This window comes from Arachis hypogaea, chromosome 9 (assembly GCF_003086295.3).
Source record: "Arachis hypogaea cultivar Tifrunner chromosome 9, arahy.Tifrunner.gnm2.J5K5, whole genome shotgun sequence".
NCBI lineage: Eukaryota > Viridiplantae > Streptophyta > Magnoliopsida > Fabales > Fabaceae > Arachis > Arachis hypogaea.
In genome coordinates, this window is record NC_092044.1 from 13,005,840 (window position 1) to 13,023,559 (window position 17,720).

At 34.0% G+C, this 17,720-nt stretch overlaps 2 protein-coding genes across 4 annotated transcripts; one reads left to right on the top strand and one right to left on the bottom strand.

Annotated features, from left to right (window-relative positions):
* Positions 1–3,032: 3,032 nt before the first annotated feature.
* Positions 3,033–4,138, bottom strand: LOC112710433 (photosystem I reaction center subunit II, chloroplastic). Its single transcript, XM_025762645.2, has one exon. The coding sequence runs from the start codon at positions 3,870–3,872 to the stop codon at positions 3,240–3,242; it is 633 nt and encodes a 210-aa protein (XP_025618430.1). The 5' UTR covers positions 3,873–4,138; the 3' UTR covers positions 3,033–3,239.
* A 942-nt stretch (positions 4,139–5,080) lies between these two features.
* LOC112710434 (callose synthase 7-like) lies at positions 5,081–15,875 on the top strand. 3 transcript variants are annotated; one of them, XM_072202534.1, is made up of 12 exons: positions 5,081–5,539; positions 11,301–11,669; positions 12,376–12,499; positions 12,586–12,689; positions 12,769–12,865; positions 12,950–13,101; positions 13,565–13,653; positions 14,216–14,315; positions 14,587–14,631; positions 14,786–14,899; positions 15,000–15,091; positions 15,321–15,875. In XM_072202534.1, exons 3-7 carry the CDS (start codon positions 12,446–12,448, stop codon positions 13,596–13,598), a joined length of 441 nt encoding a protein of 146 aa, XP_072058635.1. In that variant the 5' UTR covers positions 5,081–5,539; positions 11,301–11,669; positions 12,376–12,445; the 3' UTR covers positions 13,599–13,653; positions 14,216–14,315; positions 14,587–14,631; positions 14,786–14,899; positions 15,000–15,091; positions 15,321–15,875. The 3 variants fall into 3 exon arrangements, with proteins under 3 accessions (XP_072058635.1, XP_072058636.1, XP_072058634.1); XM_072202535.1 differs by having other exon boundaries at positions 5,093–9,058; XM_072202533.1 differs by having other exon boundaries at positions 5,093–5,539; positions 12,355–12,499.
* Positions 15,876–17,720: the final 1,845 nt, after the last annotated feature.

Genomic DNA, 17,720 nt, shown 5'->3' on the forward strand with positions numbered 1-17,720 from the left:
TTATTAAGGGCCCAATAAATTTTATCTTCTCCACCCCTAATTGTTATTGCTAGCACACGCTGACTAGTGTCCTCAGAAAAAATACTTTTAATTAGAGTTTGATTTCACTGACTATTAGAAAGTATTAAGTCTTTGACCATCAATAGTGGTTGATTTTGTAGATTGGAAGTTTTAGATGAAAAAACAACATAAGGATGTGGAGAAGCAAGTCAAGAATCACTGAAGATTCGGATACTAGATCCAGCACCAACTCGTCAAACCAGCCCCTTTTCAACAACTTTACGCCCTTTCAATATGCTACGCCACCCCCATGAAGGTACTATTCCGATCTCTGCATTTATTATAGAACTGTATCGAAAATATTTACCTTTGAGGAGTCTAGATAGGAGTGATTGTGGCTGAGAGACAACTTTCCAACATTGTTTTGCTAATATCGCTAAATTCTGATCCCTAGGTCCTTAAAACCTAGCCCACTTTCCAATTTCGGTCTTGTCATAGTATCCCAACTAACCCATGCTATTTTTTACTCTGTACCTTTTTGACCCCACCAAAATTGGGAGAGTATGTTGTGAATCTCCCTAATTAAAGTGTCGGGAAGACAGAAACATGATAATGAATAAATTGGGATAGCCTCCCCAATAGCTTTGATTAGAACATGCCTGCCTATAGAGGAGAGAAGTTTTCTTTTCCATCCTTGATTTTGCTTCCTCACGTTGTCCTTGATTTCTCTGAAGGTGGCCTTTTTTTATTTTTGGATTGTAGATGAAAGACCCAAATATTTATCCTGTGCATCAATATGATCAATTTTTAATTTCCGAGCCAGTAGTAATCGAGCAGAGGGAGGAGTATTATTACTAAAAAATAAAGCTGACTTATGTCAATTAACTTTTTGGCAACTGAACTCCTCGTATGACTGAAGAAGATTGAGAATATTTTCACAACTATTTTTGACACTTTGCAAAAAAGGATTGAGTCATCCGCAAACAATAAATGATTAACAATAGGACATCTTCAGTTGATCTAAATACCTTCAATGAGACCGTTTTGCTCTGTCTTGTTGAGCAAAAAGGATAATCCTTCTGCACAGAAAAGAAAAAGGTACGAAGATAGAGGGTCTCTTTGACGGATATCTCTATTTGGTTTAAAAAAACAAAAGGTTTACCTTCAACAATGATAGAGTAAGAAACTGTAGTCACCACCTCTTGTATCCAACCAATCCACCTAGATTCAAATTCCAGCTTCTCCAAAATGAACCAAAGAAAATGCCACTCAACACGATCATAGGCTTTGCTCATATCCAATTTAGCAGCCATTTCACTCGATAGGCCCCTCTTCTTTGTCTTTAGATAGTGCATACATTCATGAGAGATTAGGACATTGTCTGAAATCATTCTACCCTTAATGAAGGCACTTGATTAAGGCTAATCAGCGAAGTCATAAATTTCTGTAGCCGATGGACTAGTACTTTAGAAATAATCTTATACCCAATTGAGAAAAGGTTGATGGGTCTAACCTATGTCATATCCTTTGCATAAGGAATCTTAGGAATGAGACAGATTTGTGTTTGGTTGAAACTCTTTAGTAGTCTACCACTGACAAAGAAACTGCGAATAGCCTTAAAAATATTCTCCCCTACTAAACTCTAGTAGAATTGAAAGAATTTAGTCGTAAATCCATCATTACCAAGGACGCTCTGGGGGTAAACACTAAAGACCGCACGTTTTACCAGATTAAAACTGACCGATCTAGTTAATTTTCTGTTCATGGTTGCTGAAACTTTGGTTTTAAAATTTTCGAATGCATGTGCCGGATTAGTTTGGTTAATCGATGTGAAGATATCTTTGAAGTATGTTTCAGCTACTTGTGCAATTTTCTCACAGGTGATAGCATACATACTATCATTGTTTTCCAATTTTCAAATTTTATTTCTTCGAATTCTGAATTGGAATGATTGGTGAAAGAAACTTGTATTTATGTCCCCTTCTTTTAGCCACTTTACACGAGATTTCTCCCTCCAATAGCTTTCCTCCCTAAAGTAAGCATCCTCAAGTTTATTTTCCAAGGTTTCAACCTGTTCTCCCCCGGTAATACCATCCTCTCTAAGAATTTCAAGTTGAGATGTGAATTCACCAATGTCCTTCTTCGAATTAGATTTGTTCTGTTGCTGCCATTGAACAATACAGTGCCTACAATACTTCAATTTATGAGCCAAAACAAATATTATTGAGCCATCCACCCATTCCTTCAAGTTTCAGTGATAATTACCCGTATTTCTTCTAAACCACACTATCTCTCCTGAAACTTAAACCTCCGATTAGATTTTTCTATGACCAAATTTGTATCAAGGAGGATAGGCACATGATCTGAACCTTTTTCTGCAAATCGAAACAGCGAGGTTGATGAAAAACAATCCATCCACTCATCGTTTGGAAGTACACGGTCAAACCGCTCCCTTCATTAATTTTATAAACTATTTTTAAAAAATAAAAATTTTGTTAGAATTTACCACTGCCAACTTAGGAGTTTCACTCTCCCTTCATCCCTAATTATTGTCATTAATTAATTAGTAATTAAGATTCAGCATCGACTAGAATTAATTATTTGATACTACCACTTGGCTTAAACTCCCAGTCAATAACATAGTCGTAGTTGCCACATCTGTGAGAGGCTCAACCGCTTATGTGAAGATGCAGATTGTCCAAAGCGATATTCGCCACAGTCAAAGTAAGTTGTGATATGAATCCTCTATATAGCACCTCAATATCATAGATTGAGGTCAATCAAATTATTGCTCAAGTGGCTTGTCGAGTTCATCATACGCCACGTCTTGAACGGTTAGATTGGATGATGCTGGGTATGAATTGGTGATTATGGTTCCAACAAGGTTGAGCTCTGAGGGTGTGCTTGGAACAGCACCAACGCCACCACTATCTTCAGCTTCATCTCATTGAATATAATTAACCAATGCTACTTAGCTTCTTCATTTTGTATATAATCATACCATAATAATTGAATAGCGGAATAGCTAATTATTATTGTAATATGAATTTCTACGATTGTATATATCTTCAATCAGAAGCAACTAATTCAATTATCTTGTCCCAGCACGAATCAAACAAAATAGCACACTACCCAACTATATAGTTAATCATAAAACCCAACAATAGAAATACGTAAACACATAAGGTACAGAGATTAATATGATTATAATAAGTAAGTACAATAGAGATTAGGCTGAATTACAAATCATAGGGTTGCTTGCCAGTGAACTTGACCTCAATGGGGCTAACGTTCTTGCCAATAGACCTGAAGTTCTGACCAACACCTTGGCGACCAGGGTTGACTTTCTCAGGGTAGACACCATCCTTGGGGTGCAAGTATTGGACCTCGCCATTGGGGAACACCCTGTAGAACTGGTACTTGATCTTGTACTTTGACCGAAGCCTTGTCCCAAGTGCAAGGCACTGCTCTTTCCTTGCAAGCTTCAGAAGGTTTGGACCCTGCCTCATTATGGCGGCGCCACCTGTGGGCATCTCAAAGATCTGTTCTTTCGGGGAATCCCATGTTATGACGTAGAACTCTTCCACTTGGGCCTTCCTCAATAGTCCTCCAGTGCTTCCTCCGAATATTGGTGATGGCGTGTTTGGGTCCAGCTCAGGTGGGGTGAACCCCACTGGTGCCTCCTCCTTCTCCTTCTCTGCTGCAGCAGCCTCTACTTTCTCCTCTGCAGCCGAAGCTCTTACGCTTGGGAACCTCAGGTTCAGCTTCGGGGTGGTGAAGGACACTGCGGCTGCTTGCTTCCATGCACGGTCGGTGGGCTTGGGAGCAGAGAGGGGTGGGGTGAAGAGGGAAGCTTGTGTTGCCATTGCCATTTCAGGATGAGATGAAACAGGGAGAGGTGTTATTTTGGAATTTAGATGGGTGGTGTGGATTTGGATGCGGATATATATGGATAAGGTAATATGGCTTACACCAATTATGATTCATGATTTTGATTCCATGTCTCACCACACCCTCATACTCTCAATACAAAGCTTCCAAATGCTATTATTTTTTTGGTCTCACTTGGAAATAGCATTCACCATTCCTCATGCACCAAACACAAAAAAGGAGAGTCTTTTTTTTTTTCAATGGGCTCTGGATCTATGTTTTATCACAACGCTCATGTCCTTAAATTAAGTTTTCTTCCACAATAAGTTGGGTTTAGCTTATGCTACATGGTGGGCTATACATTGGGCTAGTGTTATAAATTGAGGCCCTAACATAAGTAATAACATGTTTAAAAATAGAATTGGATCCTCTAAAGTTTGAATTTCACTTTAGAAAATAAAATATGATCTTTTACTCTTGAATAGTTTCTCTTTCATATTTATTTTTGGTCCCACTTATGAAATTAATGATGAGAGATTACACTTTACCCTCTAAAGTAAAATTCAAACTTTAGAGAATCCAAATCCTTTAAAAATTCCCTTTTGTTTTTTAAAGCAGTTGTTCCAAAAAATTGAAACATCTACTTACTTACTTAGTGAACATCTAAGAGACCAGAAACTAACTTTCTGAATTTGACATTTGGAGCAATAAAAGGAGCATAAACTTCTGCAAAAGTCCTTTTTATTTTGTGTTTACTTATTCCATTGCCATTGTTTTTACCTCTTGGTGTTGATTGCATAACTGGTTTTACGAAGATAGTCAATGATCACATTTGATAACAAATTTAATAGAGCTTAGCTTGTACATAAGAAGGCTCTTAAGAACCTTGGGTACAAGCTCCATAATAGTTTACAAAATATTGGTGCTATTTATGTGGAGTGTTAGGCTTGTGTGTTAAAGCCTTAAAGGTTGGGTGTCTAAGGACTTGTATTTTAATCAATGTTCTTAAAATTGGATTGGACTGGCTGGTCGAACCGATTTAACTAGAAACCAACAAAGAAAATGGTCCAATTCAACGTACAAAACCGCAAAATAAAAAACCACTTAAAAACCGCTGAACTGGTCAATTATCGACAGGTCGGATCGGACCGGAATCCGGCCGGTTCACAGAAAACGACCTCGTTTCCTTCCTTGAAAGGGAAAAAGTTGCGCGTTATCCCCCATTTCCCCCTTCTCCAACTCCTTCCTTCATCAAACCCTAGCCTCCACCAAAGAAAGCAAATCCTAGCCTCCACCAATAGTTGTCGCCGTCTGTCGGAGTGAGAGACTGCTGCCGCCGTCCATCGCACTCAAGAACTTCCGTCTTCGTGCTCTCGGGCCTCTCGCCGGATCCTCCACGTTGGGTGCTCGCATCTCGCCGTTCTCCGCTGTGCTCGGCTGCTTGCGCCTCCCTCTGCCAGTGAGTGCTCGAGCTGTGCGAGTTGGTTGCTGCTCGTCGTCCGTGGTTGTCTCTGCTCGATTCTGCCTCCCAGCCTCACTCGAGTCTCGTCTCAATCACTGGCATCTCGTGGTTCGTCTGTCTCGTCGCTGGCGGCAGAAGCAACTCGTGGGGTTGTCTCTTGCTTCGTCGCCTTCCGTGGGGTGGTCGCCGACTCGCCGTCGACCGTTGGTGAGTCCCTGCACCATCGCTTCCCTGTTCTCTCTTTTCAGATTTCCCTTCTCCCTATATTTTTGCATGTTGCTGAATTGCTAATCAAATTTGCCTTGTTGCTAATCTAAATGTTGCTGTAAATCGGGACTTTACTTGGATTTGTTGAATTTGTTAAATTTGTTACTGTAATTTGAATTTGTTGCTTCCCAGTCACAGAATCAGAACAGAATACTCAGGAGTGCTTTGTTGATTGGTTTTGCCTACTGCTTCTAGGCTTTGAAATCAGTTTATGATAACTGATGCAATTATTTAGTTGGATAACTGATATAATTATTGAGTTCAAGAGATTGTGTTTTTGATTTGCAAGGTGATTTTTGGTTGATTTTTTATTTAATTTGGTAATGATGTTTATGATTGGGGTTATCTGATTGTAGGCAGAATTGTTGTAGGACTAGGCAGAATTGTGTTGTGTTGAATGGCTGAATGTTGTAGGACTAGGCAGAATTGTGTTGTGTTGAATGGCTGAATGCTGTAGGTAGATATGGTCTTGTGTTGTGGTTAAGAACATGCTGTTAATTTTTATTGTGTCTGGCTCCTGCTTTAGGTTAAGAACATAGTTAATGCTATTGTTGAATGATTAACTCTGCTGCTACTGCTGGGCTGTACTCTGTTTGATTATTTTTTTATGCTGTATTGAAAAAAATTATGCTTAAACTTTGATAATTCTTTGTTAATTTATGTTAAAATGATACTAAAGCATGAGCTTTTATCTGAATGATTAAGTCTTCTCTATTGTATTGAACTGAATTTATTTATTAAATTTTTTAGTTAAATTTAACTATGTTGTATCTTGTTTTAAAATGATTAAAATTTTTAATAATCCTTGGGTAGACTCTATTAATTTTTAATAGATAATTTTCTTTTTGATGGCCACACTAAACGATAATATTAAAAAGACAAAAATTAATCCGTCTAATTAATTTAAATAGATATATTAAATAAAACTAAAAATAATAAATTTTGACAGTTTTTAATTAATATTTTTTTATTATTAAACATTTTTTATTGTCTTTCTAACAACATATTGAACATGATCTTTTATTTCACTAATTATTTATCCAAAAGATTTATTTGCACATGGTAAAAAGAATATGTAGAATTAGTGATTTTGCCCATAACGTTACAGAAATATAAAGTTTTTAAAATTATATCAATTTTATTTTGATATTATAGATTATGATACAAAAAAATTATAGAATTAAACTACTTTTACAAAATAATTATAGGGAGACAAAAATCTTTGTCAGCTAAAAAGACTAAAGTCTCTATAGATAAAAAAATTAAATAATAACTTTTTTAGTTATTATTTTAATGTGAAAGAGTTTAATTTTTTACTAATAATTAATTTTAACATTCACTATCTAAAATTTAAAAAATTTTAATGTGTATAATTTTATATTTGATTAGATGTTAAGTCTATTGTACAAATAAAAATAATTAATTTTTATGCCCATTTTTTAAAAATATTATTTTTCTCTCTATATATGTAAAAATATAATTAGATATTAGTTTAAAAAAATTTATATTGATAATTATAAGATTAACTCATAATTAATTCTTGATTTTAATTATTAATCACAATATTAGTATTATTTTCAAATTATATGCAATAAATATTTAAAGAAAACGAAGTAAAAATATAGATTAGAAAGATAACAGGTCAATATCTAAAACTAAATAAAAAAACTAAAAACATATGCATATAATAATATATTTTTTTGTGAATAATATTATGTGATTATTTTTAATTATATTTAATTATAAATTTAATATATTCTTATAATTTTATGAATTTATTTGAATTTAATTATAAATTTAATTATAGTCTTCTCGGTCACTGCGAGAGCTCTTGCCTCGGAAATTGGATTCTAATCTCAATAAAGCTCTTTTCGTCGCTCGATCTCTTTCCTTAGGTTTCTCTTCGCTCCTCGCTGTCGTTCTAATTCTTATTCTAGTTGTTCTAGCCGTCCTTGGTGGCCGTGAAGTAGCCCCATGAGGTCGATGGCGTGAGGTTGCCCCCCTTTCTCTTGTCCATGTACGTCAGAGGGGGTTCCTTTTGGGTCTTTTATCCCTGAAGGGCCTTCTCTGTGCTGGTTGTCCGCTCCTTGCAGAGTGATTATGGCTCTGTCATTGTTACCTGCGTCTTGGTTTTCTTGCTCAGATTTGGACGCGGTATTTCCGTCCTCGTTCAGGTCGTCCACCATCATGCGTTGATCTCTCAGGTCCTCGACAACGGCGCCAATGTTACGTAGGTAACCTGATATAGGTGGATTGGCCTTGAAAGATTGGCCCTAGTGTCGATGGAAGGTGGTCTCTGACTTGTTCACGTTCGGGAGCCGCCGTCCGAGTTGTGTGTTTTTGAAGAATGGGGGTAGTACCTGCAAAGACACTCTAATGCCTAAGTTAGCAAAGGGGTAAGCAGGTTTAGAGTGTATTGAAACTTAGCGATACCTGATGGGTGTTAGTGTATTTATAATGGTGATCCAATAACCACCGTTGGAGTACTTCCACTTCTGAAGGTGGATAACCGTCCCTTTATCTTAGAGTTGTTGAGATATTGTTTCTGAAAGTGGATGAGAGATTTTATGAGCAATTACTTATTTAAATAAGTGTTATTTGCCAGTTCATCTTGAGCTCGACCTTTTTAGAGAGGAGCTTATGTCGAACCCAACCTCTTTCCTAAGAGGCCGGTTAAGTGGTGAGACCAACTTTTAGACTATGCCTTTTTGTCTTACTTAAATCTAGGTCATAGTATTCACTACAAGAAAAACATTCATTCAGGCACACTTTTTTTAAAATACATTTGAAAAGCGTAGCCTATTCTAAGAATAGGCTACGCTTTTCTCTGTGTTTCCTTTTTGTAGGAGAATAGGAAACACATTTGTGGCATCACTTAAAAAGTGTCTCCTTAGATATTATAAATATCACTTATAAAATGTAGCCTTATCTTAAGAGCTATGGGTTCACTTTTTACGCCAAAGAATACACTTTTGAAGGGTAACTTATTTGTCAGGCTTTAGGTGCGCTTTAAAAATGATGCCTAATGTATTTCAAGTCAAATGTTCAACACTTAGTAAATTTTTTTTCACTTTACAGCCAAATAATAATATACAAATTAAACCTTATAAAAAAAATACTATACAAATTAAACACAGCCAAATTAGATGAAACGAATGCTTGACCCTCACCCTTGTTAGCTGCGCTTTTCCCTTCTTCGCGCCCCTCAGCACCGTACCCCAAAACAGAGAAGACTCTGCACTCACCACTCCATTTCAGAGAAGACTCTGCCATCACCACTCACCACTCACGGCGTCACCACTTACCACTCCAGGAAGACTCTGCACTAACTCATCTTCACCACTCACGACGCTGTCACTCGTCTTCACCACTCCGCCGCTTCTCTTCGCTGTGCGCTCACATCAGGACGACGCTGCGCTCAACTGAAAGCCTCTCTTCATTCGCTCACCATCTTCTCTGGTATGCATCCACCTTCATTTGGTTTCTGAAATTTGAGAGGGTAGAGTTCCGATTTTAGGGTTTCAATTTAGGGGTTTGGTACAATAATCTATGAATAGCATGAATTGATGAACTGCGGCGTAGGAGAACTCATTCTTGTAGGTTCGTTCCACAAGCCCTAGGTCTGTTCTTCTATTGTCTTAGTTTGCGATTTTTTCAGCTACATTTCGATTCAGTTCATGCTTTTCTGTGATCAAGCTTATCGCCCATTTCATTGTTGGATCATTAACGGCTTGAAAAATTATTAATACTTAAATTTGTATCCTTTTATTTATTTTATTTGCTGATTGGGGTTGTTGTTACTTTGAAAATTCATCGACTTTGTTGTTTTTTTCTTGATCAAATGAACTTATTCAAACATCTGGTGGCCAATTTTGTGTTTTTTTTTATTATATATTTTGATGAGCTGAAGCAGTTAAAAAGCAGAGAGTGAAATAGAGTTTCTCTGAAAAATTTAATCATACGAATTTTGTAGATTACATAATTGAATTCTGAATCTAACTTGTATCCATATCTACAATTATCATTTCCTGAACAATTTGGTGGATTGTGTTTAGAATTTTTTAACATGCGTTGTTGACTACTCAGGAAGTGATTAGATGCATCCAAGTTGGTTTCTGATTTGAATTATTCTTCTTTTTTCCTTGCGAGATTCATGGTTTGGATTTAAATTTTGGGCTGTTGTCAGATTTAATTAGTATAGATACTATGCAAATTTAATTTTTTTTTTATTCCAACTGTTTGATCATTTGTTTGTTCCTGATTTGAGCTACAATAGTCAATAGGTTATTGAATTTAGAATGCTAAGTAATGCCATTCAAATAAGCTTAATGAATATCTTATATAGTTGTTTTTGAATTGTGACATCAACTCTTTAGAATATTTTATCATTTGAGAAATTATACTATGTTATAGTTGGTGTTCTAAAGAAAAAACCAGAGTATGGACTCTATTTGGTTTGTACATTGCTTCAAAACTTGTTGATTTTTTTTACTTTGGATTCTTCTTCTTTTTTCCTCATGAGAATCATGCTTTGGATTTGAATTTCGGGCTGTTATCAGATTGCTTGAGAAATAGATACTATACAAATTAAAATCTTTTTATTCCAACTGTTTGAGCATTTGCTTGTTCCTGATTTGAGCTACAATAGTCAATAAATTATTTAATTTAGAATGCTAAGTAATGCCATTCAAATAAGCTTAATGAATATCTCATAAAGTAGCTTCACCTTCTTTAATTTCTCGTCTTTGGATGCCATTATTAATTACTTTTTCACCTTCATTTTGGCCTTACACACACACAATCCCCTACCATTTGTGGACTCCCTAATTGACCCCTTTCTCGACGCCTATGAGTCACCCCTACCCTGCTGCTTCTATAGTTATAATTGACCCCTTTCCCTTATCTGCTTTTATAGGCACAATTTTAATTCCACTTTACATCTTCTTCTGTTCTATTCTTTTCTTTTTTAGGTGCTCTCTCTATCATTTGGATTTGCTTTCTGTTGCTGCAGTTCCTATTTATTTTATTTAATTTCCCCCCTTAAAATTCTCCTTTTGTTCTTGTTGCTTTTGGACATAAAATTATTATGAAAAAGAATTGAGATGTGTGATATAGCAGCATCTATGATTTTTAGCTTTTTTTTCTGACATTTTAATTTGATTTGTGTATGTCTTATTATTTTCCAAATAAGTTACCGACCTGAATTGAGTTTTCAAAAGCAATAGTTCTTCCTTTTCTTTTCAGTTACTCAGTTACTCATGCTTTGGATTTGAATTTTGGGCTGTCATCATATTGCTTGAGAAATAGATACTATACAAATTAAAATTTTTTATTCCAACTGTTTGAGCATTTGCTTGTTCTTGATTTGAGCTACAATAGTCAATAGATTATTGAATTTAGAATGCTAAGTAATGCCATTCAAATAAGCTTAATGAATATCTCATAAAGTAGCTTCACCTTCTTTAATTTCTCGTCTCTGGATGCCATTTTTAATTACTTTTTCACCTTCATTTGGGCCTTACACACATACAGTCCCCTGCCATTTGTGGACTCCCTAATTGACCCCTTTCTCGACGCCCATGAGTCACCCCTACCCTGCTACTTCTATAGTTATAATTGACCCCTTTTCCTAATATGATTTTATAGGCTCAATTTTAATTCCACTTTACATCTTCTTTTGTTCTATCATTTTCTTTTTTAGGTGCTCTCTCTATCATCTGGATAAGCTTTTGAGTCTTTATTTGGAAAAGAACAACCAGGTCGGGTTAGGTGCTATGGAAGATCTGTTACACGAAGTGACTTAAAAAAGCATGCAGAAATTTCTGAACTCAAGCAGCAGCACCAAGAGGAAGTCACATCTTTGAAGGCTGAACTTGGAGACATGAAGGCCAAACAGCAGCACCAAGAGGCTGACCTTCATGGATTGCGAAACATGATTAAGTTACTAGTTCAACGATCTGAACCTGGAATGAGGCCGGAAGAAATTGAAGCTTTGTTACAAAATGCCCAACACTCTCCAATTGATGCGAATAGTGCTCATGGATCAACACATATTCCAAACATAAATATGGTATGACCAATTTTTTCTTATTCCCTAATATTTGTTTATATATTGTTAATTGTTAATTAGGATTCTGAATATCTACTGTTGACTTTAAAAGTTTTATTTGTTAGAACTTAGGAGGATGCCAAATCTTTTTAATTTGAACTGAAATTGAAGAAGATGGAAGCTGTGATTTGGTTTTTCTGGTTTTGTTTTTTCATTATGTAATTTTCTGGTTTTGTTTTTTCATTATGTAATTTTTTTGGTTTTTCTGATTTTTTTGATTTTGTTTTTTCATTATGTAATTTTATGCAAAGTTTGAGCTTCTTATAATGTTAAATCAAAAAAGAAAAAAAATGTTATTATGCGCTGCTTGTCACTTGCACAATGCACTTGAGTTTTTGATTTTAGTTCCATTTAGTATGAAGTTGTTAGTCAATTTTTTAGTTATGTCCTTTACACTACAAAAAAACTGGTATAAAATGGCATCAACAAAATGGCAATTTTAAAATACTGCCGTTATATTCATAAATTGAGGCGGTTTGTGTAGCTGCCATAATTTACTGGTGGAAAGCGGCGGTTTTTTAGTGAATTTGGCGGTTTTAAACGCCAGTATCTCATTATCTGCTTCCCTAATATAAAACCTAACTCTTATTTTACTAATAAACGCTGTGCTACTCTTATTTTACTAATATAAACCTGATTATTCAAGGTCTTCCATGTATTGTGATAGGATTGTAAGCCATATTTGTGTTAAAGTTGAATGGAGCATACAAGAACACACATTTGTCAAGGAATTCAAGATGAGTGGTTTGCCTTCACTTAGTGAGAAATTGGAGAAATTCCTAACTCTATTGGTAACTCTTTCCTCTCAGAATATCTCAGTTTCCTATATAGACCCTTTGAAGTCTTTATAACACTGTCTTTTCATTCTCATTGGCAGCGAGCTGAAGACGACAAACTCGAGACACTGAAGCCCCAAATAGTCAATGTTCTGCAGGATATTGTAGAAATTATCTTACAAGGTGTTATGCTTGATGGCCATTTGTATGTTCAAAACTTTATATATATTAAACATCACAATAAGTGCTGCATTATGATGTTGATCTGGTTTTGCTTTCTCCAGAGTCATGGAAAATCTTCGTCTCAACACCAAAGAAAGAGGACAGAGATTTGTCAACATAGACACTGATTTTACTGTCAACAAATCAGTGAAGGAGAAGGTAGTCTTCACAAATAAACTCCGGTTGATTTGCTGCATTATTCTTTGTGATTTTGTTTACTAAGTCTTTGTTTCTTCTATGTAGGTTATTAGGCTTCATTTGCTTTTAACAGTAAAGGAATCAGCCATAAATGTGCCTCAAAATCTGGATGCTCGCCGCCATATCACATTCTTTGCAAATTCCTTATTCATGAATATGCCGAAGGCTCCCAAAGTTCGAAATGTGTTGTCCTTCAGGCTAGTCATTATGTTTCTCTTTTCTTTCATTATGGCTCTGTTTCTTTTATTTATGTTTATGTTCACAATTTATTGATTGATCGTTCCTTAATGAAAAATGATGGTTCTGTTTTTTAGCTCATTTTCTTGTACCATCATAATTTTTCTTTATAGTTTGAATTTGACTAATTAATTAACTATATTAATAAAGGATATAGAAACGGTTAAATCCGTTTGGCCTAATTAATTGCAAATAATTAGATAACTATATTAACTATATTTTCAATTATATGCCTAATTTTGCAAATAATTAACTAATTTATTTTGGCCTGTTTAATTAATTTATTAATCCAACAACATACATAAATCAAAGATAATATATTTATTTACCTATTGTCCATATTCATTTTTCTTATAAATTGTAATTTGAGAATAACATATTTGCTCTATTTATTTAATTTTTTTGTCTCTTTTTATCTTGTAGAAAAAAATTAATTTTCATATACACAACTACTTGAGAAGGAAAAATTCACAAAGCCACTGTTACGACCACGAAATTATCATTTGAAAGAGGTAATTATAATTTTTTTTATAGTTTCTTTTAGAATACTATTTAAATATTTAGAATTAGAAGTAGTTAGAAGCTGTTTAGTTAGTTATACTAGATGAATAGTTAGACTTAGCTAAGTGTAACTCATACATGTCTATTAGCATACCCTGGTAATACAGTGACCGTGCATTGATTAGAAAGTTTGGCTTTGTCATGACTCTAGATTCATTACTGAACTTTCAGTTGTAGAAATCAGTCATATGCTTATTAGTATCCATCAGTTGTAGATCATTTGCTGCTTCCAAGGTTTTTGTCATTACTAACCTTTCTAGCTGATTTATTATGATTTCTTTAATTCTTTGGATGCTGAGAATGTGATCAAATTAATAACAAGTATTAGAATGCACTGTTACTGTTATAAACAAATTAAAGTTGGTTAAATTTCACTCATTCAACCTTTTAAAATTTGAGTTGTTTTGAGGCTGTGATTCTCAGCTATTTTGAGGTGTTGTGTATCTTGGTGGATATTATAAATCATGGCAAACAAAACTTTCAACTTCAGTGTTCTGATTCTTTTTTTTACAGTTGAATGATTCAAGATGGGATTCAGATTTTGAGAAACTGTGGAAGCCTCCACCAAATCCTGGCTTTCTGCCCTGCACTAAGCTTACTCCTAATTATACAAGTAAGAATTCTAAATTTTTGTTGCAACTTTTCAACCAAATGCATACCGGAGTCTGATTTCTATCTCAAGTTAGCTCTCATATACAAGCTAGAGTTTGATTACCTAGAGTTTGATTTTGGTTTGTTGATTCAAAATCTGGTATTTGGTCTTGCCTTTAATAACTGAGTTCACTAACATGTGCCATGTTATTGCAAGTTCTTTTTTATTTAAATTACAAGTTCTTTTTTTATTTAAATAAATAGCTAAGCACATAAGACTTCTTTTTGGGCAGTGTGAGACTGTGCCTGAGCCAGGAAATAATCCTACCAGTGGGAAGGTATATTAAAGCAAATTCCATTACCTCCAGTATAGTTATTGTTATAATATTCTGCTTAAAAATGGCATGAATTTATAACAAAGATCCATGTAAAGTACTAGATATTTACCGAGCACTGAATATTTAATAGTCTGTATCTGTTTTTTTATTTCAGAATGGATCATTCCTAGGGCTGCTGTCTGCCGTAAGGTATTTATTTATCTGATCAAGGCAAAAGCAAGTTCTCATACCTTTCACTCTCACCTTCCAAGAACAAGGCAAAAGCAAGGTATTTATTTATCTGATCTTCTCCCGTTTGAACTAATCATGATTCAGAATCTATATGCAACTTGATGGTAAGCTTCTCTTAATTTGGTGTTTGCTTTCAGAGTTGTTGATGATACGAATCCAGAAGAGATAGAGATAACAACACCTGCTTTTAACGAAGTAAATTTTGAGAGGGTTGAAAGGCTAATCAAAGGTTGGTGTCTATTTCTTCCCTCATACATATATATATATATAATTTTGAGATTTGTTTCTTGATTTCTTTATGCTTATGATCAAATGAGCGGAATTAAAATAGAGGAAATGTAGACAGACAATGAATTAGGAATGAAGGCAATGTTAGTTATTTCTCATGTCACAAAAGAAATATTTTCGGGACTGTAGACTCACTGAAGTCCTAATTCTGTTTTTTTTATTATTGTCAGGTTGTGCCTAATACACGCAGTAGAAGTCAACTTTGAAGGCAATGTTAGTCTTTTACTTTTTAATTCCTAGTTTGACATTGTTGAAGAGAAGGTGCAGAGAACTCAGCATCAATCGCTGGCCTCATAGGAGGATCAAAAGCTTGCATTTACTCTTACAAAATCTTATACTTATAATTATTGGGCTGATCAATGATTGAGTGAAAACTGATTATTTTAATTGAATGTAAGAGATGAGTTTGGATGATGAAGTTGGAGTGTTGGAGCAAGAAACAAAGATGTTGGAGTAAGTCTCGGGATGGAACTCACACAAAAGACCAAGAAACTAAGGCACTTATTATTTTCTTGTATATTCATATTCTAAGTAGTAAAAACAGCACTTATTAGATGGTTTAAATACATTATTAGATATTAATATAGTTTAGGGAACGAGATGGTAAATTTGACTAATTAGTGCTTATTACAATGCTTGTATTTTGGTTAGTTTAGTAAGACAAGTTTTTGTATAGGAATTATTACTTTTGATTTCCAATAATAAAAAATTATATATTATATTAATACTTTGTTTGAGTTATAATATTTCATTTATGGATTATGATTTTTTGTTATTGTGAAATTTTAATCACAAAATTATTTATTTAACGCGATAAAAACGTTAGGAAAAACAGTATTTTTAAACGATAAAAAAATGTCACTGTCAGGGTAAAATGGCGATTGAAAATGCCATTTTAACCAACTAAAACGTTACTGTTAGAGTAAAAATGGCGGTTTAAAAACGTCATTTTAATCAACCAAAATGTCATTCTGTCAAGGTAATAATGGCGGTTCAAACTGTCATTTTAACCTATTCAAAAACTGCCGTTTTAACTCTAGAAATAACGGCGGTTTGAATTGCCGTTTTAATCTATTCAAAAATTGCCATTTTAACTCAGGAAATTGTGACGGTTTTTAAAAAACCGCCGTAATAACCAGAATGGCGCCCAGAATTACGTCACTTTACAAAACCGCCATTCTTGGTAATAATGGCGGTTCAAACCGCCATAAATACAAAAAAAAACCGCCGTTTTTACCAGAAATTTTTTGTAGTGTTATGGTGACTTATAGTATTCCCTGAATGTGATTGTTATTTTAAAGTAAAAGACTTTGGTTTATTTAATTTTTTATTCAAGCATAGTATGATTTTATTTCTTATTTTATGTTTTTGGTGATATGAAAAGAAGAGTAGTTTGAATTATCCTATGCCGCTCGGATATTGTAGGTGTTATTAATATGTTAATTACTTTTTTCTTGTTGTACTTTTTCAAATTATAATTATTTTTTTATATAATTATGCAGAATAATTCTGAAGATGCGAGTGAAGATTGAGATGCTTATCATGATGATTTATTGACAAAGATGGAAATTGAAAGATGTATGGTTGATGATGATGTCTTTTATTAGAAGCTAAGATACATTTATATGATATAATATTTTGGTTTTTCCTAGTTTATTAGTAGTAAACTCTAAGTGCATTATATGAGTATACTTATTCTACTTTGAGATATATGAATACTCAAAATTATGATCATCCCAATATTTTTGGTTCATTATATAATTATACTTTGTTTCATTATAATTTTTATTATTTAAAAATTATTGTATAGTATTATTATATATGTATTCATTTTTATTTTATAATAATTAACTAATTTAATTAAAAATACAGGATTATATATGTTATTATATTCTCAAATATTAGATTTTAGATAAAAAAAATTGTTAGAAATTTTTGTTTATATATATATATATATATATATATATATATATATATATAAACAGAAATTTTTTAAAAAAAATGAGGGACAAAAGGCTACACTTATATAGAGTAGCTATAGGCATACTATTTGTTACATTTATAAAGTGATGCAGTAGTCCTGAAAAGTGTAGCCTATTCTTTAGAATTATGGGAATTATTAGTGTTGAAAAGCGTAGCCTTTGGCCTTAAACAGCATCACTTAAAAAACGTACTCTATTCTCAAAGACCAAAAGCGTAGCCTTTGATACAGAAAAGCGTGGCTTTTGAGAATAGACAACACTAGTATAGGCATCGCCTACAAAAGTGTCTCCAAAGCCTAAAAAACGTAGCCTTTTTCTAAGGCATCTTTTTTTTATTTTTGGCTACACTTTTCAAGTGTACTTGAATGAGTGTTTTTCTTGTAGTGATTAGGTCAGAATATGAACAATTATATAGAACATTATTGGGAATTAATAATTATTTAGTGCAGCTAGCCTTAGCTATAGGCACTTACTAAAAGTTAAATAGTCCTTGAATGATACCAAATCGTTTTTATTCACAAATCTTCCCTAGTTTGTTCTACCATTTGTACTATATATCATTTATAGTGTGAACAATATAATTATATA